The sequence below is a fragment of the Phlebotomus papatasi genome, chromosome 3 (assembly GCF_024763615.1).
Source record: "Phlebotomus papatasi isolate M1 chromosome 3, Ppap_2.1, whole genome shotgun sequence".
NCBI lineage: Eukaryota > Metazoa > Arthropoda > Insecta > Diptera > Psychodidae > Phlebotomus > Phlebotomus papatasi.
Window position 1 is genome coordinate 89,955,302 of NC_077224.1, and position 22,778 is coordinate 89,978,079.

A 22,778-nucleotide genomic window follows, 5' to 3' on the forward strand; every position below is an offset into this window, starting at 1 on the left:
GATGACAACATCGAATGGTTAAAAATCTTTAGATACAGTACCCAAGGAGATGAAATTTCTGATTCAGACACCAGAAAAGGACTGACTAAAGCTTCGAATGTTAAAATATAATTCAAAATATCAAAATATTATGTAAAATCCGATAAGTGGCAGCGGCTGCCACTTGGTCCTTCCGTGACACTTTTAGTTAGGGTTCTACGAAGTGTTAAGTACTACCCTTTATAAATTTATTATTTTTTTAATCATGGTATGCTGTAAAATTGCAAAATCAAGTATTTTAATTAGTATTTTATAGTGCCCTTGTAAAATATTCAAATGATTTGAAGGAAAATTCTTTGTACTAACAAAAAATCGGAAAATTCTATGCTACAATAATACAGCTCGAACATACCGATAGCGCGCCTAGCAGAAAAAAGGTAGAAATGTTTCCCGCCAAAATTAGCTAAAGCATTTCGCGCTAAAATGAAATAGTGCACACGAATATCATTTCTCTACCGACGTTGAATGTATGCATGCCAAGCAATTCACTGCAAATAGGAAAAGTTTCCAGAATGAAATCAATTGAGAAATCGAGAACGCTGCTCCCAGTCTAAATATTGAGATTTCAGGAAGTTCTCAACGTCAATGGGCAAAATCGTTTATTGGAAAATATTTGTTACTCGCAATATAATTCGAAGCAAATACAGAGGGTTCATCGAACGGCAGCGCAAATTACAGTTTGAGAAGTTGCACGAAAAGACTATTTCTCTTGGGAAAATTGCCCAAAAGAAACAAAAAGGAAGGAGGAAGTGAAGAAGTCAATTCCTGAGGTTATTTTGCGACATGCTTGTGTTGAGGGATCTCATTTTACTGGGAATTTATGATGGAGTTCTGCACACGTGTGAAAACAGCAAATTTTCATGAGCCGTGGACAGAGACTCCTTGGCACCCCTCCTAGAATTTCTTTTGGAAATTCAGAGAGGCAGAAAGAGAGAGAGCCAGCACGCGCACAAAAATAGCGCGAAAGTAGGTTGAATTCCGATGTTTGGTGCACTCGATCCTGCGGAGACGGAAGGAGTCACACGAAGGCGCACGCGAATCCTGAATCCAGAGTCAGTTGGTCGTGGTGAGCGGAAGTGATTGGTTCGATGGGAAAATGTCGGGCAGCAAGTGATGAGTGAGCTGAAGACGCCCTTGAGGCGAGAAATTTTTTCCAAAACTGCTACAAGTCGTACATTGAAGCCCGATACCTCAAGGATATTCCACAATGCCACCAGGAGACGCCAAGAGAGCCCTCTCGAGTCTTCATCGGAAGACGATGCAGAAGAAGAGACATCACATAAGAGCATACGCAAGAAGAAGGATCCCTCAGCTGTGACTTTATTTTGCACGGGATTTTCAGATTCAACTTGTCAGTGTAATAATCTCGAGACACTTCCAGTTCGAACAAGACAATCTGGGGAACCCAGACGTTGCATTTCAACAGAGAGACTCAATGAGCTCAGAAAACGCGCCCAGGAAGCTCAAAAGAACCATCGAGTTTTTACAATCAGAGGTTGTTTTTACACAGTGAGGAAAGCTCTTTTGCAGCGAGGATGGGTAGAAAAATTAGATGTCCATAGACGTGCTTCTATGCCTTGTAATTTCACCATTGAGGAAATGCTCCATCAACTTCCCTCCCGTAGAGCAGGAGAATCTAGGAGACAGTATCTAATCAAATGTGAGAGAAACATACTGTCGCGCTTCCTGGAATACACCCCTGTAGATTTCCTCTGGACAGCTAGGAAGGAGAAGGCTGATTGGATTGATATGGCAAGGAATCCATCTTTGCTCATAAATAAATTCCATAAAGTTCCCTTCACAACCAAAGAGGGACTCTGTTCAAGCCTTAGAGACTTCCACTGGTTTTATGAAGATGGAATTGCAGAGACCTATTATCCTAGATGTTTCAATGTGTGGAGTCCTGATGAACTCAATGATTTTATTGACGATTTTCGTCTTACTGCCTGTATGGGACTACTCAAGTGGCTAGTTCAGACATTCAGAACTCAAAGCCTGGACGGTGTGGCTTCTTCTACAGGTACAGTGCCCATAACATGTGTCCACTTTGCCGTAAAAAGATGCAGAGAATTTGTGGACTTTTGCCAACATCGCGACATTGACTGTCCAGATGAGAATCTAAAAATCTGGGAGCATGACTGGGATGTCTTTCTAACTCATCACTATCTCCTCACTCACGAAAATGCCAAACTTCTTAACGTAGACGAAGATCCCGTTGAATCCTATATAAATCTTGTAGAGAAGCTTCTTAGAGATGTTGAGATTTTCTGGCCACAATTTCATGCTGATGGATTCCTCAACATTTGGATTGTAAAACCAGGAAATCGCTGTCGCGGTCGAGGAATACTTTTGATGAACAATATCAAAAAAATTATACAATTGGTCAACCCTCCAACAATCACCAAAACTCGCTACGTTGTGCAAAAGTACATGGGTGAGTTATTCCTTAAAAAAAAATGCTGAATTTAGCCTGAATTTTATTTATGACAGAGAAGCCTTGACTCGATGCCTATGAAATGCTATCAGAAGATCCATAAAAGTTATATTTTTCTATTATGGGCATTAAATTTTTTGTAGATAGTGGATTACCCGGATTACCCGAAGTGTTCCAAAAAAACTTTATAAGGATTTCCAAGCTTCCCAAAAAAAACTAAACTTTTTTTTTAGATTAAATTTAAAGAAGTAGTTTCGCTAATGTAAAAACAATTAAAAGAATATTATACTCTAGACTTGATTATATTATTTAGTTTTTAGTATTTGGTGCAAAAATTTACAAATAATTAAAATCGGATAGAAAACCAAGATGAGCCGCTGTGTTTCGTTCGTTTGAATGAACTTAAGATTTATTGCCTTTAGTAATGTAAAGTTTTATTCAAAAGCACCTGGAACATCCTACAATACGAAAAATTTGCATATTTCGTGGGAGGGTAAACTTGAGTGGTTTTGAACTAAATTCCACACTCATAGGCTTCCGGACAAGATACCTATAAATCCACCCCTTGTGTGCTCCACTTTAGTATCTCCTGACAATAGACTGTTATTTAAAATTATCGCGAATCAATTTTTCGACAGCTTGTTATAAAATTCTTCCTTCTCTAGCCGTCCCTGGAATTTCTTTGCCTTTCGCCTTTTTTTTTGGTGGACAAGGCGTGAATAAACCATCAGTTAATTCATATTGGAAATTGCAACAGCAGAAATGGCAATATATAGCGTTGCGTGCAAATTTATAAATTATCCCAAACATTGCCACCACCTCGCGTCGCAAACTATTGGAAAATTCATGGTATAAGTTTTCTGACCCAGTTTTCCTAATCATCACGTTTTTCCCGTATTACTAGAATCAGCTGATCAGGGGAGCTTCCCATACTCACTGAATATTGAATTTCACACTCCTCGGCCCACATTGTGTGTCTATTTATATCGCACGGAAGAAGCACAACAATGGCATGGGCTGAGGAGTGTGGGTAGATAAATAAAAGCGAATAGGAAAATGTAATGAGAGTCACCATGAAATTCCAGAACGACCCCTAACCATCCACAACACGAAATTCGACATCAGGCAGTGGTTTCTCATCACAAGCGTTCAACCTTTGGTAATATGGATGTACAAGGAGAGCTATCTGCGTTTCAGTTCTCAGGAATACAATCTTCTGAACTACCACGAATCTGTTCATCTTACAAATCATGCTATTCAGAAGAAATATGTCAATGGACAGAGGGATGATAGACTTCCGGCAGAAAATATGTGGGATTGCCATACTTTTCAAGCTTACCTGAGAATGATTGGAAAACTCGAGCTATGGGCAGAGAGGATCTATCCAGGTATGCAGAGAGCCATTATTGGATCAATGCTCGCTTCTCAGGACAATATGGACAGAAGACCAAATACATTTGAGCTTTTCGGAGCTGATTTCATGGTGTCTGAAGATTTCTATCCTTGGCTCATTGAAATTAATTCCTCTCCTGATCTGGGATCAACAACAAGCGTAACAGCTCGACTGTGTCCTCAATGCCTGGAGGACACAGTCAAAGTGGTTATTGATCGTCGAAATGATCCTAAAGCAGATACTGGCGGATTCGAACTCATCTATCGGCAGAGCATACCTCCAGCTCCGGCTTACATGGGCCTAAATCTGTTTCTAAAGGGACAGCAACTTCTGACAAAGAGCACTTCCACCAGGCGATCTCAAGACACGAAATATCGTGAAGATCTGCGAATAATCTCACGTCCTGTTCCCAGAACAGCCGCTACCCATCAGAACTCTTCTGGAAATCCAGGAATTACTACCACTCAAGGCCCTTACATCATGGACCTCATGGATTGCTTGAATCTTAAACCTAATCAAGTCTCCCCTAAGACTAGAAAAACTTCCCCTTCAACTATTCTCAGAAAAGTTGTCAATAAAACAAGCAGAGGAACTCAGTCATCCAACACTAGAATTACCAATAGCTCCAGGAAAAATGAACAAAAACCAACCCCCAAAGTTGATTCTCAGCGACGTCATGCAAGCTGTGGCCCTAGAATTGTTGTGGTACAGGAAGAACCTCCACCTTCAGAGGAAAAGAAAGTTTCCCAGAAGGAAATAACATGCATAGGAAACAGATACTGTCCAGAAAAACTTGAATCCACTTCGACTCCTACTTCATCCCGTACAAATCAACCCATTCAGGAGAGCATGATATTCAAATCAAAAAGTGCCAGTAACATTTTCTGCAAACTCAGAAACTCTACATCTGTAAACCAGAGGAGCTCCTTATCTCCATATCGTAGTCTCACCAAAAGTTCAACGATTGGAACATCTGGAAGACGAGATGATGATCACTATTGCTCCCATTTTTTCGCAGTGGGGCTCAGTTTGCGTGCCTGGAGAGCAAAATACAACAAAATCTTGAATTCCCAGAAGGAAAATCTGCCCACGCCTCTCATAAAGAGTTGCAGCCCAAAGCCCCAGGCGCCAGCAAAAATCAATCAGAAATTATGATGAAATCACTAAACGAAACACATAATTGCAGCCCTGGCCGATAAACAAGGAGTTCTGGACGACATGGAAAGTAATTGGTCAATTTTCTTCAAGAATTAATGTATTTTTCTGTGGTAGATTGCTATATAGGACTTGTATTCGATAGAGGAAAATCTATATTTAAAATTTTAATCCTAAATAATGCTCTTGAACTTTTTCTGTAAATTTTTTTTGTCAGAAATGCCACTGCCACAAAAACAGAAGTGTTCATTTTCTTACTCAATTGTTTTTTTTTCTTGGGATTATATACCATTTTCTTCAGTTATTTTACAAATGGATAGAGAGGAAGGAAAATTTTCAATTTTATGGTTAAATATTTTAGGGGAAGTAATAAATTAAAATAGACGAATAATTCAAAATCACCTCACCTATTATGTAAAATTGAGAGGCAATTGCAATGGAATTTATTAAAAAAAAGGAAATAGGTGTGATTATGAAAGAATCACACTTAAAAAATAAATAACTTTAACCTGGGTATTTTTCTTTTCTTTTTAGTATTAATATCTCAAGACAGCAATCGAGCTTATGATATTTTAAATAATATGGCAATACAGTCAGTACGCTTGATTTTTAATTTTAACCCAGTTTAAATGATAACAATTTAAATTCCATTGATTAAAAATAATATTTTACTCAAAAGAATTAAAGTATATTCTTAAAAAAAGGAAAACTCATTTTTTTTTCAGGAAAAATATACGAAGCATAGACTGTGCGCCCTTAATCAGGAATAAAATAAAAATAGGAATATCATAAAATTATTCAGCAAAAAATAATTATGGAAAAAAATTAATGAATTTAGTGGGATAATCTTAATTATTGCTGAAGGGATTTAAAAAAAAAAGTTCATGAGGACTTGGAAATATTCTCATTTGGCTCACAATAATCGCGACAGTTTCACGAGACGCCGGGTTTGAGTGAAAATGATAATTTTGGCCTAGAATTGTTCTTGCCCAGAATCATTTTCTGCTCTTCCTTGGCTCGCTTCTCCTGCTCTTTTCGCATCTTCTGGCGCTCTTCATCCATTTTCCTCTGTTCTTCAATAATAGCTAGTCGCTCTTCAGCCTGTTTGAATAATAACAAAAATTGAAATGTTTATTAGAAATAAAAAAGTTTGAAGAATATAAAATTGGGCGTCAATTTCAAATATAATGTGTTACGTGTTATACGGTTACATTGGACTGTGAGCTAATCCAAACCACCCCCTATTTGTGTGTTTGTCCGTTGTCCCCTGCCTCATGCGAAGTAGGGGATTTGACGTGGATCGTTTTTGGCCAAGACATAGTTAATTTTTTTGCCTCAACACGATAAAAATAAAAGATTTAATTTAACCAGAATTCAACAATGGAAATTTGAACATCAGCGCCATCTAAGACAGAATATTTTGTGGTATCAATTCAATCAATTGCAAAATTTAGCCTCTTCTAACAGCTGTTTTCTATTTTAAAAATATTTTAAAATTTTTTTAAGAAGATAAACTTTTTCCCTGAGTTTCTCAATATATGGTAAAAATATTCGATTATTTTACTTTAGAAAAGAAATACTAAGGTAACTTACTAAAAGTCGGACACACTGAATATTGGACATACCGGACATACCGAAAGTCCGACTAAAGGCGGCTTTATCACACAATTCATGTAAAATTAAACTGTTATATTCTTTCCCAATTTTACCCTAATTTTCTAATTAATTGTTTCCTGCACTGAGAAAAAACGGGGGTGCGATTAACTTTTTTCCTCGTAACTTTAACATTTTTAAATGTTAATTTTACACCTTTTTAAGGGTAAAATAACCATGAAAAAGGGTAACTTTAACTCCTAATACACCTAAAAAGCATAATATTTACACCGATTTTGGATCAATACTGCAGGGTAAAATAAATATTTCCGGAATGTTATTTTAACTTTTTCGGATTTCTCTCAGTATGTGAGAAAAAATATTATCTGACTGACTTCACCATTTACATATTCATTGTTTTCTACAAATGTTTTCACTTTTTAGATGTCTTTGCTTAATCCTTGAGGTCTAAAAAGTTGTTATTGTATAGTTATAAGTTAAAGAAATGAGTTTATTAAAAATAAAGAAGAGAATTTCCGTTTAATGATAATAATTTGGCTTTTTAAAAATACAGTACGATTTAAAAATATTTCAAGTGTCTTTGGAAATACCTTAATTTTGCCAAAAAGAAAAATACGATCAAAATAAAACAAGCAAGATATAAATTGTTATTATAAAATATTTTTAGTTCTTCCCTGTTAGCTGATTTTGTTAGTTTGGGTTTCACAATATTCCAAAGAAGGCGAATAGTTTTTGAATGATGGCGAATAGTGGTAATAAGTGTCTAATTATTCTTTCACTTAAAAAATCACATTATTTTAAATAAGTCAGTGTATAGTAAGTAGCAGAGATATTGGTTTGACAAATCGATAGTTTTCTTTGGGTCAAATTTAAATAATTTTATAGGAAAGGTTGAAAAGTTACGACCAAAGGACGTTCAGAAAGTGCTCATGCTTTGCAAAGTCTCAAGCTTAATAATGACTAAATTTATCGTATCGTTTATCAATAAATGTGACTCATAAGACCTGTATTTTTAAAAAACAAGAGGGAAGTGTCCTGTTTTTAAAATATATTGAAGTGTCACATTTATTCAGAAACATAGAAAAAATTTAGTCATTATGCAGCTTGGGACCGTGTAAAGCATGGGCACTTTCCCCTATACCGTTTAAGTTTAATTTTTGAATTAATTAAATATTTAATTAATTTAGGTATAAATTTTAAAAAGTTTTAAACAGGTCAATTTGACCGATCTTGGTAGCCCTTAGTGTTAACCGAAATTTTTACAATCTTAGTTTTTTTTTAACGGAGCCTATATTGTGATTTTAAAATGTTTTCGTGAACCAAATTATCCCTGTAACACACAATAACACATAACGCATGCTACTGGGAATTGACCCCTCAATACTGTTAACTTTGGACTCTATATAAAGTCTATTTTAAATAAAGAACAATATATTACAAAAAAAAAAACTTACGAGTTTCTTTTGTGCCTCCTCAATTTTTCGATTGTTTTCCGCTAAGATGCTTTCCAGTTCCTCACGTTTTTTCCTCTCCTCCTCCTACAAATGATAAGATTACGATTAACATCCCGATCGATTGCAATTATCTGCTTACCTAAAAGAAAATTGACACAACTTTCTTCTCGTTCTTTTTAATATTTTTTTGCACAAGTTTTCTCAATGAAAATTCAAAGGAATATTCTTGATTTTTTTTTCAATAATTCATTTTCAATTCATGTTTTCAATTGAGAAAAAAAATGTGCTAAAGAAAATTTCAAAGGTCTTGTCTTTCTACAAATATATATAACTTTCTTAAAATTCAATACAGTTCAATTCAAACAAGTCCTTCAAACTTTTCGATATTTTTTTTGTCACAAAAGATGCATAAATTTAAATCAAAAAAACATTTTTTTTTATTATAAAAATAAATTATGATTTATAATACCTGAGTCGCTGATACAGAAATAAAATTGGGATCCATCTTCGGCATTTGACTTTTTCGGATTGTTTTTTCAATGTGTCATTGTCGATTGAAAAAGAAGTGTCTTTTATCCAATTTTTATTTACCAAAAGAGTCTCTGTTTTTTTTTCTTGCACTTCCAGGTAGAAATTTTGTGTGATTTCGAGAAATATTCTCTCAAATGAGAGAAAGTGTCTTTTTTATAGGGAAATCAAGAGAAAGTTTTCTAGAAAGTCTCCTGATGGAATCAACAGAAATTTATTCAATTCAATTTTCACGAATAAATTAGTGTCGAATCCTTTTATCATTTTTTTGCACTCTCAATAAATTGTCTCAAAATTTTGGGGGAATTTTTTTTGCTGCTTGTCGCTTCAATTTGAGAAAATTTCTTTTTTTCAGTTTTTTTTTCTTGTTTAGAATTCCCGGAAAATTATTGCGATAGTCAAAATATTGCACAAATTTCTTTAACGTGAAAATTTTAAAGGCATTCTTTTTTTTTATATAGCACTGCAAGTTCTCTATAAATCTGAAAATATGAAATAAGAAATTTACATGCATTCGATCCACATTCATTCTCCAAGAAAAAAAAGTGACCCCATGCATACATATGACTTCAATCTTGGTGGAATTGTTGCAATGAAACTCAAACTTGAGATAACTTAGATAAGAAGTCAAGAGATTTCCTTTTATCATATTTATAACCCAAGTCTGTTTTGTTTCTTTACAAAATTCCTCCTAATATTTTTATCAGAACAATCAGTGACGTTAAACTACTCTGCGTAAGTATGTGCATAGACACAAAATTTATTTTCAATCATTTTTACTAATATTTAAAATTTAGTTAAATGTTGTAATTGATTTTGCTACATTTGCACAATATTCTTTAAAAAATACTGCTAGATTTGTTAAAGTCTATGTTTTTATTTGATTGCAAGATAATTAAAATCTATCCACTCTGTTTTTTTCATTTTTTTTGCGGTTAAACAAGAATCTAATGAGGGCTAGTAAAAACATTATCTAAAGCTTTAATGTGAGTAAAATCCTGTTTATCCCTTAAAACTAATTTTTATTAATCATATTTACTCATTAAGTCTATTAGAAGACGTGTTACAATTAGTTTTTAAAAGCCCCTTAAAATGTTAACGGTGTTAACATATATCTGTTGCTAGTTCTATATCTGCTTCTAAAATATTCGACTTTAACAAATGACCTGTTTTTTTTATTGAATCCAAAAAACAACATTAACCCTTTAACGACGAGACAGTTTTCGCTGACCGAAAATCAGCAATAAAAAATGAAACCGATAAGCAAAATCAGAATAAGATTATACATCTAACCTTAGAAAATCCAACAGAGTCTGATTCGGTGTATTTTTTTATCTCTATGAGCGATAGGGACAAAAATAGCCCAAAAATTGAAGTATTTTTTTGGCAACACCAATGAATGATAATTTTCACTGTAATGAAAATTATTTACGTTCTTATTATAACACGGTTTTGATTAAAAAAAAAATTAGAAGTATAAGAATAATTAAAATCAATTTTCAATATGAGAATTTAAAAATTCGTCATTTTGAAGCATAAAAATTTACTATTTAGCAAATAGCTGGAGACTTGCAAAAAATATTCTAGATTCCTTCAACCTTCTACTTTGCATTTACGTACTATCATAAGAAAAACTGACTTTAGGGAGTTAGGAAAAAATATTATCTTTATGGGACACCGGTGTTCCAATTATCCTTAAAGGGTTAAACAGAATTTATTTGTTATAAATTATGAAATAGATTTTTGGAAAGACTTTGGGGAGGCTTTAGTTTTTTTTCTTTTAAAAGAAATCTATACAATGTCGACATAAAAGAGCTTTTAGGGAATCTCGACACCTCACATCCACCCAAAATTAATCAAAATTGGTTTAGATTTGAATTTTTGGAAGAAAAGAAAGATTAATGGTTCTATTAAAGAATATTATTAATTTTTTAAATAGGCCTAAGTTCATAAGGCTCTGATTTAATTTTTAAATGTAATTTTTAGAGAATACTCTGGTTCTTTGCGTTTAAAAAAACTTTTCTTGAGGGAGAATTTTCCAAAATTATTCTCCTTAAATTAAATTAACAAGGCTGACAGAATTTTAAATTTGCCCGCTCTTTTACTAAAAATCCTGATTACTCCCTTGCTTCCTGTGCACAATCTCTCAATACTCAAGTATCCAGTGTTGGTAAAATTAAGATATTTAGTATTTATTTCAGTCCAAATTGTTGAAAATTTAAAAAATCAAAGCAGAGTCGCAAAACGAAATTGAAAGTAAATTTAACATCACTGACTACAATCTCTCTTTCATTTTATATCTAGTGATAACGCTAATTTAGATGCCATCAAGGCATCGTGGCATTCACGTTAAAAGTGAAAGAAAAAATAAACTTGTAAAAAAAGAGAAGCATAGTCAAACACACGTTTTTATGATTAGACATCCAATTGCACACTCATTCTTTGCAGGCACACCGTCTTGTGGCTAGACATTGCTCTAAAATAGATGTATCTGTCCCTGATGCCCATGAGGAATGCAACAGATCCAGGTATTTCCGGGATCTGGGCAATTCTCCAGGCACTGGACACCAGAGAACATAAAGGTAGGGATTTTTGTGTGTGGGGAAAAAGATGGCCCCTTGTGGGCAACTTACCTCACGTTTTCGTTCTTCTTCTCGTGCCTGCTCTCTTCTCTTCTCCAGTTCAATCATCATCTCTCTCTCCATCTGTTTTTTGGCTGCTTCCACGCGCTTTGTGACTTCCAATTCAATTTCGTCCTTCCTCTTTTCCAGTTCCTCCTCAACGCGCTTCTTCACGAGAAGCTCTATCCTTTTTGCAGCCTCCTCCTCAATCACCTGACCAAATAAAAAGCCCATTAACCCTTTCTAGAAAGGTTAAAGCCCAAGAACTCTTACCCTCTGTTCAGCGTCCTTCTGCCTTCGCTGTCTCTCCATTTCGGCCAATCGATCGATTTCTTTACTCCGCTTCCTATGACTTTTATGCGAAACTTCGCTACTACTGTCGGAAGATATGGAGATGGAACGCTTCCTGAAAGTCCCAAGACCATTTTGTACTTGGAAAATTTGGCAAAAAACACGCATTTTATCGAGTCAACTCACCTTGATTTGGAACTTCTTTCATGGTCTCTGTCTCTCGATTTACTGTGTTTTCTGTGTTTGCTACTCTTCCGTCGATGTTTTGGTGACCTGCTCCTGGATCTGCCCATCTTTTCACAGAAAAATTTGCATAGAAAATAACAAAATTCAGAGAAAAATAGCGAACAATTTTTTGCGACGCCTGCCAAATGAAAATATTTTGACGTTTATGACGTTTACCCAACTGAAATGCAATAGCACAAAATTTTAGTACTATCGTGAAAGTACTTGTACGTATTGCATACAAATAATGAAATTTAGATCTCCATAGGAAGAATATCGCATACAGTAATTTTAAGAGGAGTCTTCTAGTTGTAAAATATTTTAGCTAAACACGAACTCATAACTTGGAAACTGATTGGAGCGTAATCATAAGTGTGATTTATATTTTAGTCACGAAAAATTGAAAGTTTTGTACTAAAATCAAACATATGAATGTTCTACCGGGTCTACTGCAGCGCCACCATATAAACTTTCAGTGGCAGCTTTAGAGCTTTTAACCGGATATGTATATATATGCGGCATATATATACATTAATAGGTATGTAACGTATATTTATTTCAATATTATATCTCATTGTTCTTTCAAATTTTCTGTTACAAACTTTTTGAATGGCAATTTAAGGCTTTTTAAACAAAACCTGTGAAAAATTGGGAAAATTTGTAATGAGCTGTGACTATAAATATACATCGGAAGAAAAAATACTTTAAATAGCTAATTAAATTTTATTCCATCCAATAATTATGAACAATTTCTTTCTTTTTCAGAAGATACAATTATCTTGTCAGAGCGACAATTATGGTCAACTTTAGCCACATATGGTGTAAAACAGTTGACGAGAACACCCTCAGCACGCAACTTCATCCTGGATCTGCAAACAAAAGGAATTTTAATCCAACGATACCATCAAAACATGTGGAACAAAACTTAAAAAAAAATAATAAAGAAATTTCACAATCAAAGTTATTGAAACTTTATAGAAATTTTTGAAAAGAATTTTTACCAGTAGCGGGAAGTTGGGCACTTTTTAATTGGGGCACTTTTTAAATTGAGCTGTTTTCTCCGACTTTTAAATGGAAGACCATACCATGATATAATTTAGATACACGATAACATTGTAAATAAATTGTAATATAAGGTTTAGTTCTATTTAAAAAATAGGAGAAAAAACCGAATTTTAAAGGTGTCCCAATTCAAAGGTGCCCCTAAACTTCCCCCTAAAGTTAGTGTTTTTGTAGTAAGTAAAACATTTTAGTTTTAGACACTAATTAGAAAAATATTCGGGTCCCAGTCAATATTCCGAAAGCCAAAATCTCGAATTCTTAAAAGTGTCATAGCTCCCACGATTCCACCCGCGCTTTCTGGAGGCAAAGGGAAATTTTCTGTATACTGGGCAATTATTCTACACATTATTCTCCATATAACTTCATTCCTTTAGGATTTCAAACATTCGGGATTTTGGCTTACGGAATTTTGACCCTTTCGGTATTTTGGCTGCCTCCGAAATATGCAGCACTTTTTAATAAGATCAGATAAGCACAGCAGAACGAAAAGAGAGCATTTCTTTAAGGAGCAAATGAAAGACAAGGATTTAAAAATCGAAATGAAATCTTAAGTACTTCTTTAGAATTGAAATCACGTATTTGTTCATTGAACTTAAATATATTAAGGAAAATATTAGTAGCCATTCTTCAGGACAGGAAGATTTGTTTTTCTTAAAAACCGCAAAGGATAGTATTCTGTGATAAAGAGTAGTGCTAGCGATTGTAAAAAAATTTCTATCATGAATGAAAAGTTAAAATTTGTAAATTCCTACTATTTAGTAAGTACATATATGGCTTTGAAACTTTCTTTCTTAATGGCCTCTTCACTTAGAATGTTCTTCTGCAAAAGGGAGAGCACATTATCCTAGGTTTGTTTGACAAGAGTGGTCAGAAAGTAATATAAATTTGATAAAGATAGAGATAAAGGAAAGAAAGAGGCATGAAATGATTCAGTATCGCAGGTACCCAGTTTTAAAAAGGTTTTTTAAGCATTGCCAGGGCAATTATTTGGCTAGATTTTCAGGAAAAATTATTTTGCATTAAAAATAACTTAACAATTTTTATTCGATTGATCCTTCTGTAGAAATTCTTACAAGTCAGATTATGAATAGACCAAATAACATTAAGCTGTAAGGGGAAGTGGGGCAGTTTTGAAAGTGGGGCAGTTTTGAAATTGGCATTTTTCTCCAATGTTTCGGTGGAACCGAGGCATATTATAATGCAATTTAGCTTTTCAATCTGTTTGAGCAGCTAAATTATATGATAAGGTGCAATTTTATTTAGAAATAGGTGAAAAATATTAATTTCAAAGCTGCCCCAAATTCAATGGTGCTCCACTTCCCCTACATGAATTCTGTACAGGATTAATTCAAACATGCAACATAAAATGTATTGGTATTGCTTTTTTAAATAATATTTTAGACTCTTTATTAATTAGATGGGCGTAACATATTTTTATCGAAAGGAAAAAACGTATTATTGTCTTTTTAATTTAATATTCCTTTCGCCACTTACTTTGAATTGCTTATATGCCTCTCATAATTCACAACTAAGTTTTTAATGATCTACTAACAAGATATATAATTATACTCTTGATCATACTAAATATTTTAGAGCCACTAGTGATAAACTGATTCGAAAAGTGTTTACAAATTCTAGAAATTTCTTAATATTCATGTTAAATTTTGTTAAAACGACTCAAAAAAATGATACGTCAATCATTTAATTAGATTTATTAAGTGCGAAGTTTAAAGATATAAAATAGTTTTTGTAATTCTACAAAAAAAAAAAACAAGAAACGAATTATTCACAATAGTTCAATAGGGAATCACAAAACCACAAGCCCTAATTCATCCATACCTCTCCACCTTCTGTGCATTTCTAGGGCAATAAACCCAGGTTATTGCTAGCGTATCAAACAGTTCTTCCTCATCACGACCTTGTCGAAGGGGTAATCAGACATAATTTGACTTCCGTTGCATGTCTGGGCCACTCACAGCAATATGACGAGGGAATGATCTAGGAATGTTCGTGATTTTAGCCCCTGATGCTCGCACCTATTAATTATTGGAAATCAATTTGTGCTTCGTGTGAAATTTGCCGGACTATTTCTTGAGACAGAAAAAAAATAGGTTGAGAGGTGTAAATTTCGTGTTAGATATACGTCCAGTGGAATTTTTTCTTCGTCCCTTTATGCCACTCTCTAATTTTCTTCGCTCCACCCACAGCTCCTTTACACCTCGCACCCAAATCACACGTTTTTCCCACATCCCAGGTGAAACCGTCAATTACTTAATCGCTTACTGTTTTAATGAAGATCAGGAACGCCTTCATGATATCAAAAACACACGCGGCACTTTCAGGCTATAACCATCTCTAACTTTAGCTCAAGAGAGTGCAGAAAAAAGATAGAGAGTGTGGTGGAAAATGAAGTGGAGGAGCGCTGATTTTGGGATAATTTATGAGCTCGATGCCGTGCCACATTCCCACTTTTATAAGGCCCATATACCATCAATTATTGACATTACACGATGGTCAGATCATTGAATTAAATTAGACAGTATCGAGAAAATGTTACAGATTGGGGAGGATCCCAAGATGCCGCTCCCTGTAATTTTATTTGGATTTATTTCATTTAACATTCTGACCATTCCTTTTTGTGCCACATTGAGAATGCGCTACTATTCGTACTATTTGGACATTTTGGCATGCGACTGTCTTTTTATAGGATGCATCAAAAGACGACAAAAATCTTTGTATAGCCAGAGATTTACCAAGATAGAGCAATAATATCGTACTAAAAAGCCTTTTAGCGTTGTATTTTGCATATGCAATTATTATGCCGTGAGTTTCGGTACCTTGTTAAAGAATTGTGCTCCAGAGAAAGAACAAAAACATTTAATTACTTCTCATTCTCTAATCGATAAGCTCTTTAGGGCTACTCTCTTGAAAGTGTTATTGGTGGGTAATTTTTTGGACACAAATTGCTCCGTAATACAGTAGTTAAAGAGCAATTGGCAGGCACGCAATCACTTAGGTTTTGCTCCTGGACATTCTCGAAAAAAAAAAACATCATCATAAGCTTCCAGGGATTTCTGGATTTATTACAAAATCATCATGATCGAGAAAAAGAAATTGGGTAACTTTAAATGATTCTAAAATATTAATATTTTAAAGTAGATTTTGCATTTAAAACTTTGGAAAAAAAATTTGTTCCTAAATATAATTGCAGAAATTCTCATGCACTGCACCTCATGCAAATCCTCATTAATTTGCTCAACTTGTTACCACATGACTGAGAAAAGGAAATTATCACTAAGTGAGGATAAAAAGGAAGTTTTTTTTCATCAAAAATTATAAGTTGTTTCTGCTTAAAGAGTTACCTCTGCTGTCCATGGTTTTTTCGGCATCTTTGACAGAGCATCTAAAGTATCAGGTTAATCATCTTAGTTCCCAAACTCCAACACCCTTGATACAGAAGCAATTTAGACACTTTACCACATGCAAAAGTCTCAGCACACGCAACTTGCATCTTCCAGAGGCGCACAGATTCGTCTTTTAGTTAGCTCAAATATGTCTGAAAAAAAAACAAAATATTGCAGAATGAATAAGAACATCAACCTCTTTAGTCGAAATCTTGAAGGTATGTTCCAGGGAAAATACAAATTTCATTAATGCTAATTTCCCTACTTAACTCCAATTTGATTCTTGACTAACTTTGTAAGTCGTGCAAAATTGAAAGAATTATTTCTGCAAGGGTTTCGTGAATAATTTAACTCATATTGCAATTTAACTGACGTTGACCATTTTTGGCATCATCCACACACTTGTTTGACTTTGGCCCATTGAGAAATTTCACAAACTAACTTAATTGCTATTGTATCATCCCACTTTTGCAGCTTACATATTCATCCACGTTCTTTTAAAAAGTAATTTTAGCAAGATTAATTATTATATTTTTAATAACATCCTTCCGTACCGAGAAAAACAATCGCAACGCGCTAAAATAGGAGGTAAAAACAGTGGCTACAACCCCCGCAGTTCTTTATTGCAATGCCCCCTTGCATTGGGCGCGACTTTGAGAAGAAACGGAAATAAAAACAAAATGAAAGATAATTCCCACCATCAGTCTATGCCACCCTTCCATAGTAAATTCACAACATTAATGATTTAGCCCAGAGATGCTTTTTTCATTAGAAGAAAAATGCCCCAAAAGATTTAACATAACTTTCTCAAATATAAAAAAAGTGTTGTGTTTTAACGTAAAACTATTTCTTGTGAATTCTGATATCCTCAAAATTAAGTTTAAATCTTAAGATTACATAACTAAAAACTAATAACAAAGTCATTGGTCCTAGCTAACCTTACACAAAACTTCAAACATAAACACAAATTTGTGTGTACTTTATTTAATGTAGTTTAAAAAATCTATAAAATAAATTTAAAAAAAAAAGTTTTCATAAGAGGTTTTTCACAAATTTAATGTTTTTTACGGCATTTATTCGGTAAAAAGTATTATTTTTAAATTTGAAAAAGTAAATTTTTTAAATTTTGAATAATTTAGTGAAAAGAAAACAGACTTGGGTCACGGATATTTGTTCAATTAGATTTTAATAGCATGGTTTCTCATTGAAATTGATGTTTTTCTCTTGATTTAAACGAGAAACCATTATCGTCCTTTTTTAGTTTATTTAAACCTAATTTCTCGGACTAAATCCGACTTTTTATCTTTTAATAAATGGAAAGTTATTGAAATAAAAATAAATAAATAAAAAAAAACACTTTAACGTATAAAATTAACGACAATTATAAATCGTTTTAAAGTCTTAATGGGTCATGTGATATAACAGTAGGGTGGAGTCTACACTTATGGATGTTATACACTTATAGATAACTCGCAAACATCTGAAGTTCTTACCTATAAAACAGATTTCGATAAAAACAAAAAAAAAGTTAATCACATCATAAACTTATAATTTAATGACTTTTAGAAATCAGATTCAGATTGTGTTAAACATGTTTAACAATATAAAATATTTAGTCAGATCGCGTTCTTTTCGACTAACTGAAGCTTGAAGGCATTTAAAGCTCCCAAAGTTGAAGCCAATCACAGAACAAATTGAGACTAAAATGTTTAATAGAATGAAATATTTAATTACATGTGGATAAAGTCTATATCTAAAACTTTATATTTTCTAGATATCTTTTAATTAAATACATATAATTTTACAATATTTCCTGTCATTTAAAGGAAAAAATAATTGAGTTTAATAATTTGAGGTTATAAGAAAAGTATGTTTAATTCGTTAATCGTAAGTGAGGAAAAATTCAACTCTGTGCTTCAGCGTGAATGGGTGCCGGAGAACAAAAGCTCTGTCAATGCAACCCTTACAGAGCTGTAATTAAAAGCTTCGTGCATCAAACTCCGTTGGTGAATATCATCCCCAATACACTTATTCATCATCTAAAAAAAAATACGTTTTTAATACTTTTCGCACCAAGTATGAGCTTTTTTTTGCTGGGCCATTCTTTAACAGTAAAGATGCCCATAAAGTTCCCATAATCACTACATGCATCCTTAATTCATTGTTTATGCATTTCTTCTTAAACGAGGGGAAGATTGTGAAGTTCTTTCAGTAGAGATTTTTTATTCTACCAAAATGCTATAAAACACTTTCAATTGGAAGCAATGAGCGAGAAAGATGTGAAATGTTAATTGCAATTAACGCTTCGTCTCTTAATTGCTGACATCATCATTAGAGCGTAATGACGCGTTTGTTTCGAACTTATTTTGTGTACATCTTTACCCTTCAAGCACAGATTATAATTCCATATATAGTCCGACCCCCAGAGTAATGATCTCACCCATTAGATGCTTTGTGAAGTATCCCTGGGTAGATGGGTGTAACGAGTTCATTTAGTTGCTGTTAAATTTATTTTTGAACAATAATAACGCAAAAGCGTGGAAAAGTGGAAGAGACTTGAGCAATTAATTGGATGGTGATTCGCATCTGTGGGACTTGGTTGAAATATAGCCATGTGAGATAATCCCGAAAAATTGATATATTTTCCATGGAGAGAGAAGCATGATGAATGCATTTTAGTAGTCAGTTTTGTGGAAACCACAATGTGGCTGTGGGAAAAGGGTTGAGCATGAGAGAATTTTCTCATAAAATATTGAGTTTTATGGATATTTTATTTTTATCGGTTGTCATGGCTACTTTTTACGAGTGTTAATCATTTTCAGCGACCAATAACTCACCCCATCTGCCATCGTCTTACATAATTATCGCGGTTAAGTGATTTAACTCCCTGAAAATAATCTATCACTCACTTTCCTACGCCCAAGAGAGTCAACATGCAAGAATGCAAAATAAAATTATCTACCCCATCTACCCTTTATTTCAACCTATACTTTACATAAAAGATATGTAAAAACTTTGAAAAATATTTGGTTCTTAAGAATTAGTAACATGCATTGCATATATTAAATCAATTTACAACTAAATGAAGAAAAAGAAAGTCTAATCTTCTGCACATAATTACTTTCTGGTTTTTCGAGTTTAATTAAGTTAAAAACTAATAAAATAATAATAATTTTGATAATTTATACCTATAGAATATATTTCATCGTAATTATGTCTAAACGTAAATTCTTTTTTTGCAATTAACCAAATTGAACTCATTGTGTTACTGCGAAATTTTCATGGTTTTCCATCGAAAAGCCTCATGTCCGTTATTGCTCTACACAATTTTGCGGTGAGAGGTCAGAAAGATGTATTGAGAAAGGTGGGATTATTGAAGGATGTTTGTAAAACGAAAGGCAATCAAACATCTGGTGTTGCGCAATATAAAACAGGATGGGGAAGTGGCTCCCAATGGCCCTCCTTAATGTCAAATAGACCCATCAGATCAACCACTTCCCGCGTTTGTAGCATTTCCTTGCACGCGATATCGGCAGCATCTTCAATGAAAGATGCCTAATTTATCTGGCCAATGATGTGGCGGCGTTATTGAGAACTTCTTTTCAATGAGGAGTTCAGCGGAATTCTCAGGATCTTTAAGAATATTTTTGAGAACAATACAAATATACGTACTTTTTTTCTACTTTTGCAGCATCTTTTGTATTTTGACAGCGCGCTAAGGAAATAGGCGAGAAAATTTTGGGCAATTGCGTTAGCGCGGTAAAAAGGAACTTATTCAAGAAATGATCACTAAGTATCACGCAAAACATCTTTGTGAGAGTAACCTCTAAGTAATTATGATTACTTCAAATCTTCCACATATTTTATGCAACATTGTTGCATTATGTTAAGTCTGGGACAAGATTTTAACAAGTGGTTTATACGGGCTTCAGTCTAAAGATTTATGGCTGAGGTTTATCGCTTAAGAGTCATCCACTAAGTCATCTTATATTGACCATATTACCGTTACCAATTCCTTTTAACCCTTTAAGGACGATTGGGTCACAAGGTGACCCAAAAATGAAATTTTTCCTGTGGACTCCTAAAGTTCGGATTTGCTCTTAAAAGTCAGAAATAGTGATTTTTTTCTAACTCATAATTTTTGACTCTCACGTCCTTAAAGGGTTAAAAATTGGAGATAAAGTCTAATTTCAAAATCCCGAAAGCCAAAATTCCTAAAGCCAAAACCTCGAATGTTCAAAATCCTGAAAGGGATGAAATTAAATGAAGGATAGTGTGTAGAATAATTTCCCAATACACAGAAAATTTCCCTTTGACTCCAGCAAGCGCGAATGCCATATTGGGAGTAGCTATGACACTTAAGAATTCGAGATTTTGGCTTTCGGGATTTTGACTTTCGGGATTTTGGATTACAGGAAAAATAGCTATTTTTCACTAACCATGGATACATAATATATTAAAACTGGGATAATATATGTTTTTATAAATTAAGGGTCTGAGATATTATATACTAAAGGTCTCCTTTCCATATGATAAAATTCAGTTAAGTTTTCTACTGAAAAATTTACCCGCAAAAATTACAAAAGTGGTTACGAAAAATATAAAAAACGTGATTTAAAAAGATATTAATTCTTCTCCCGACTTGCCTGTCACAACTTTAAGAAGTTGTACCGGGAACTTCTTCCAAAGTTCCACCTTCACCGTCTTATTTTCACCCTCAAGAGGGGGAGCCTTGATCTCACTCTATTTCTTCCTTCCGGAGTGTCTCCTTAATTTCCCATTGTTCGCAATTTGCACGAGTACCAGGAATTTATTGCACTGGAAAATAGCGAGGGGAATTCCAGGCGATGCGAGAAGCTCTGATGGTCTCTCCGTCTCGTCCATTTTGGGGATGGAGGTTATATCTATAGGAAACCTTCCGGGGCACAAGACAAATATTGCACTAATAAATAAAATAAATTCCTCAAGACACCCCTTCTTCTTAAAATAGAAATTGAGGGGAATGAATCCAGCGTAAGGAATTCGAAACCACAAAAATGCTCTGTAAATGGCGGCTTCTCACCGTAAGTGATTGACATAATTTTTAAAAAGCGAAACTTTTTAAATAAAAGCAGGTATCTTCGACAAAAAAAATCAAAGTTGTGTACTGTGCAACTGAAGAGACCTCATTTCGTATATGTCTCCATTGAAAAATTTTAATGCCATTTTTAAATGGTATTTTTTAAATGTTAGTAAAAATGCGTAATAAATAATACTTTGTCTTATGGACTCTACACACTAGAGAAATTTATGTCCATATTTGCCAGTTTTTCCTATAGAAGCGTAGGCAATTTACTTCAATATGGACATTTTCTCTTATAGCCTCTACACACTAGAGAAATTTATGTCCATATTTGCCAGTTTCTCCTATAGAAGCGTAGGCAATTTATTTCAATATGGACATAAATTTCTCTAGTGTGTAGAAGCCATTAGTGTGTAAAGGCCATTTGATTTGTAAATTAATGTAAGTATATTTTGACTGTGAATATGAAAAAAGAGTGTCTTGCCCCTACTCTGAGATAAAAGCGTGTGAAGCGAACAAATTCATTTTGTTAAAAATTTGTCAAAAGGTTGTTGTTTACCAATTTTACAAAACTTTCTAACATTTTATATGGAAAAACATCCTTTTGATAAATTTTTAACAAGATTCATGTGGCCGCCCACCAATTTGATAAAAAAAAAACTGTATCATATTCTGTATGGGAAAACATTTTTTTGACAAACTTTTCTTATTATTTTGACAAAACTTTTTCATAGCACGCATTGCAATGTAATTTCGTCAAAGTAGATCATTTTAAAGTAAATCGCTTGCACAATGTATATATGATTGCATCAAAATGCTCCATTTTGAGAATGGTTTTTGATACAGAAGGGAATTAGTCGGTAATTCATACGTCAGATTAATTTTCTTTCTTAAAATAGAAATAGAATTTCTTGAAATATTCTTTGAATATTATGATAATAATTAGGTTTATAATAAAAACTTTCGTTTTTTATTTGTAATAATACGTGTAAAATTGACAATCAATAGATCAAATAACAGAGTACTCCCACTATAATGCAAGTTCCTCGGGTTCGAATCTCGTTTAGGTTATCAGAAATTTTTCTGGCGTTTAATCTGTTTGAATAGCATCCAATAAGCCTCATTGCACTCTTGATTCTACGGGTATGAGACTGATAACCCCATTCCTGTATAAAATAATGCATGGCCAGAAATGACATAATGCTAGAAGGCCTTTCCTCTATGGAATGTTGTGCGATCATTATTATTATTATTATTATTTGTTTTTTTTTCACGTGACCATATATCAGAGAGCATTAACCGATTTTTAATTGACAGTGACCATTTAATATGTTAGATCTCAACTTTACGATTTGTTTACATTTTAACAAGGTATTCGACATCATTATACAACGATGACGACTCTTTAACACACATTTTTTTTATAAGTAGTATCGTTGAGCATGTGAGTCATATGTTACATTCTTATGATAATTCCTTCCTTTTGTGACCATCAC

The 22,778-nt window shown here is 33.7% G+C and overlaps 2 protein-coding genes across 2 annotated transcripts; one reads left to right on the forward strand and one right to left on the reverse strand.

Annotated features, from left to right (window-relative positions):
• Positions 1-300: 300 nt before the first annotated feature.
• LOC129805197 (tubulin glycylase 3A-like) lies at positions 301-5,114 on the forward strand. The gene is made up of 2 exons (XM_055852963.1): positions 301-2,473; positions 3,559-5,114. The coding sequence occupies exons 1-2, from the start codon at positions 1,153-1,155 to the stop codon at positions 5,019-5,021; spliced, it is 2,784 nt and encodes a 927-aa protein (XP_055708938.1). The 5' UTR covers positions 301-1,152; the 3' UTR covers positions 5,022-5,114.
• On the reverse strand, positions 5,104-11,927 carry LOC129805198 (UPF0430 protein CG31712). Its single transcript, XM_055852965.1, has 5 exons — positions 11,716-11,927; positions 11,512-11,644; positions 11,251-11,451; positions 8,090-8,173; positions 5,104-6,122 (listed from the first exon to the last, which is right to left on the reverse strand). Exons 1-5 carry the CDS (start codon positions 11,820-11,822, stop codon positions 5,955-5,957), a joined length of 693 nt encoding a protein of 230 aa, XP_055708940.1. The 5' UTR covers positions 11,823-11,927; the 3' UTR covers positions 5,104-5,954.
• Positions 11,928-22,778: the final 10,851 nt, after the last annotated feature.

Coding starts and splice junctions, on each gene's coding strand:
- LOC129805197 (XM_055852963.1), top strand. CDS start 1,153: ATGAGTGAGCTGAAGACGCCCTTGAGGCGAGAAATTTTTTCCAAAACT. Junction 2,474..3,558: donor CGTTGTGCAAAAGTACATGG/GTGAGTTATTCC, acceptor ATGAAATTCCAG/AACGACCCCTAACCATCCAC.
- LOC129805198 (XM_055852965.1), bottom strand. CDS start 11,822: ATGGGCAGATCCAGGAGCAGGTCACCAAAACATCGACGGAAGAGTAGC. Junction 11,645..11,715: donor GAAAGAAGTTCCAAATCAAG/GTGAGTTGACTC, acceptor TGGGACTTTCAG/GAAGCGTTCCATCTCCATAT. Junction 8,174..11,250: donor AAGAAGAACGAAAACGTGAG/GTAAGTTGCCCA, acceptor TATCATTTGTAG/GAGGAGGAGAGGAAAAAACG.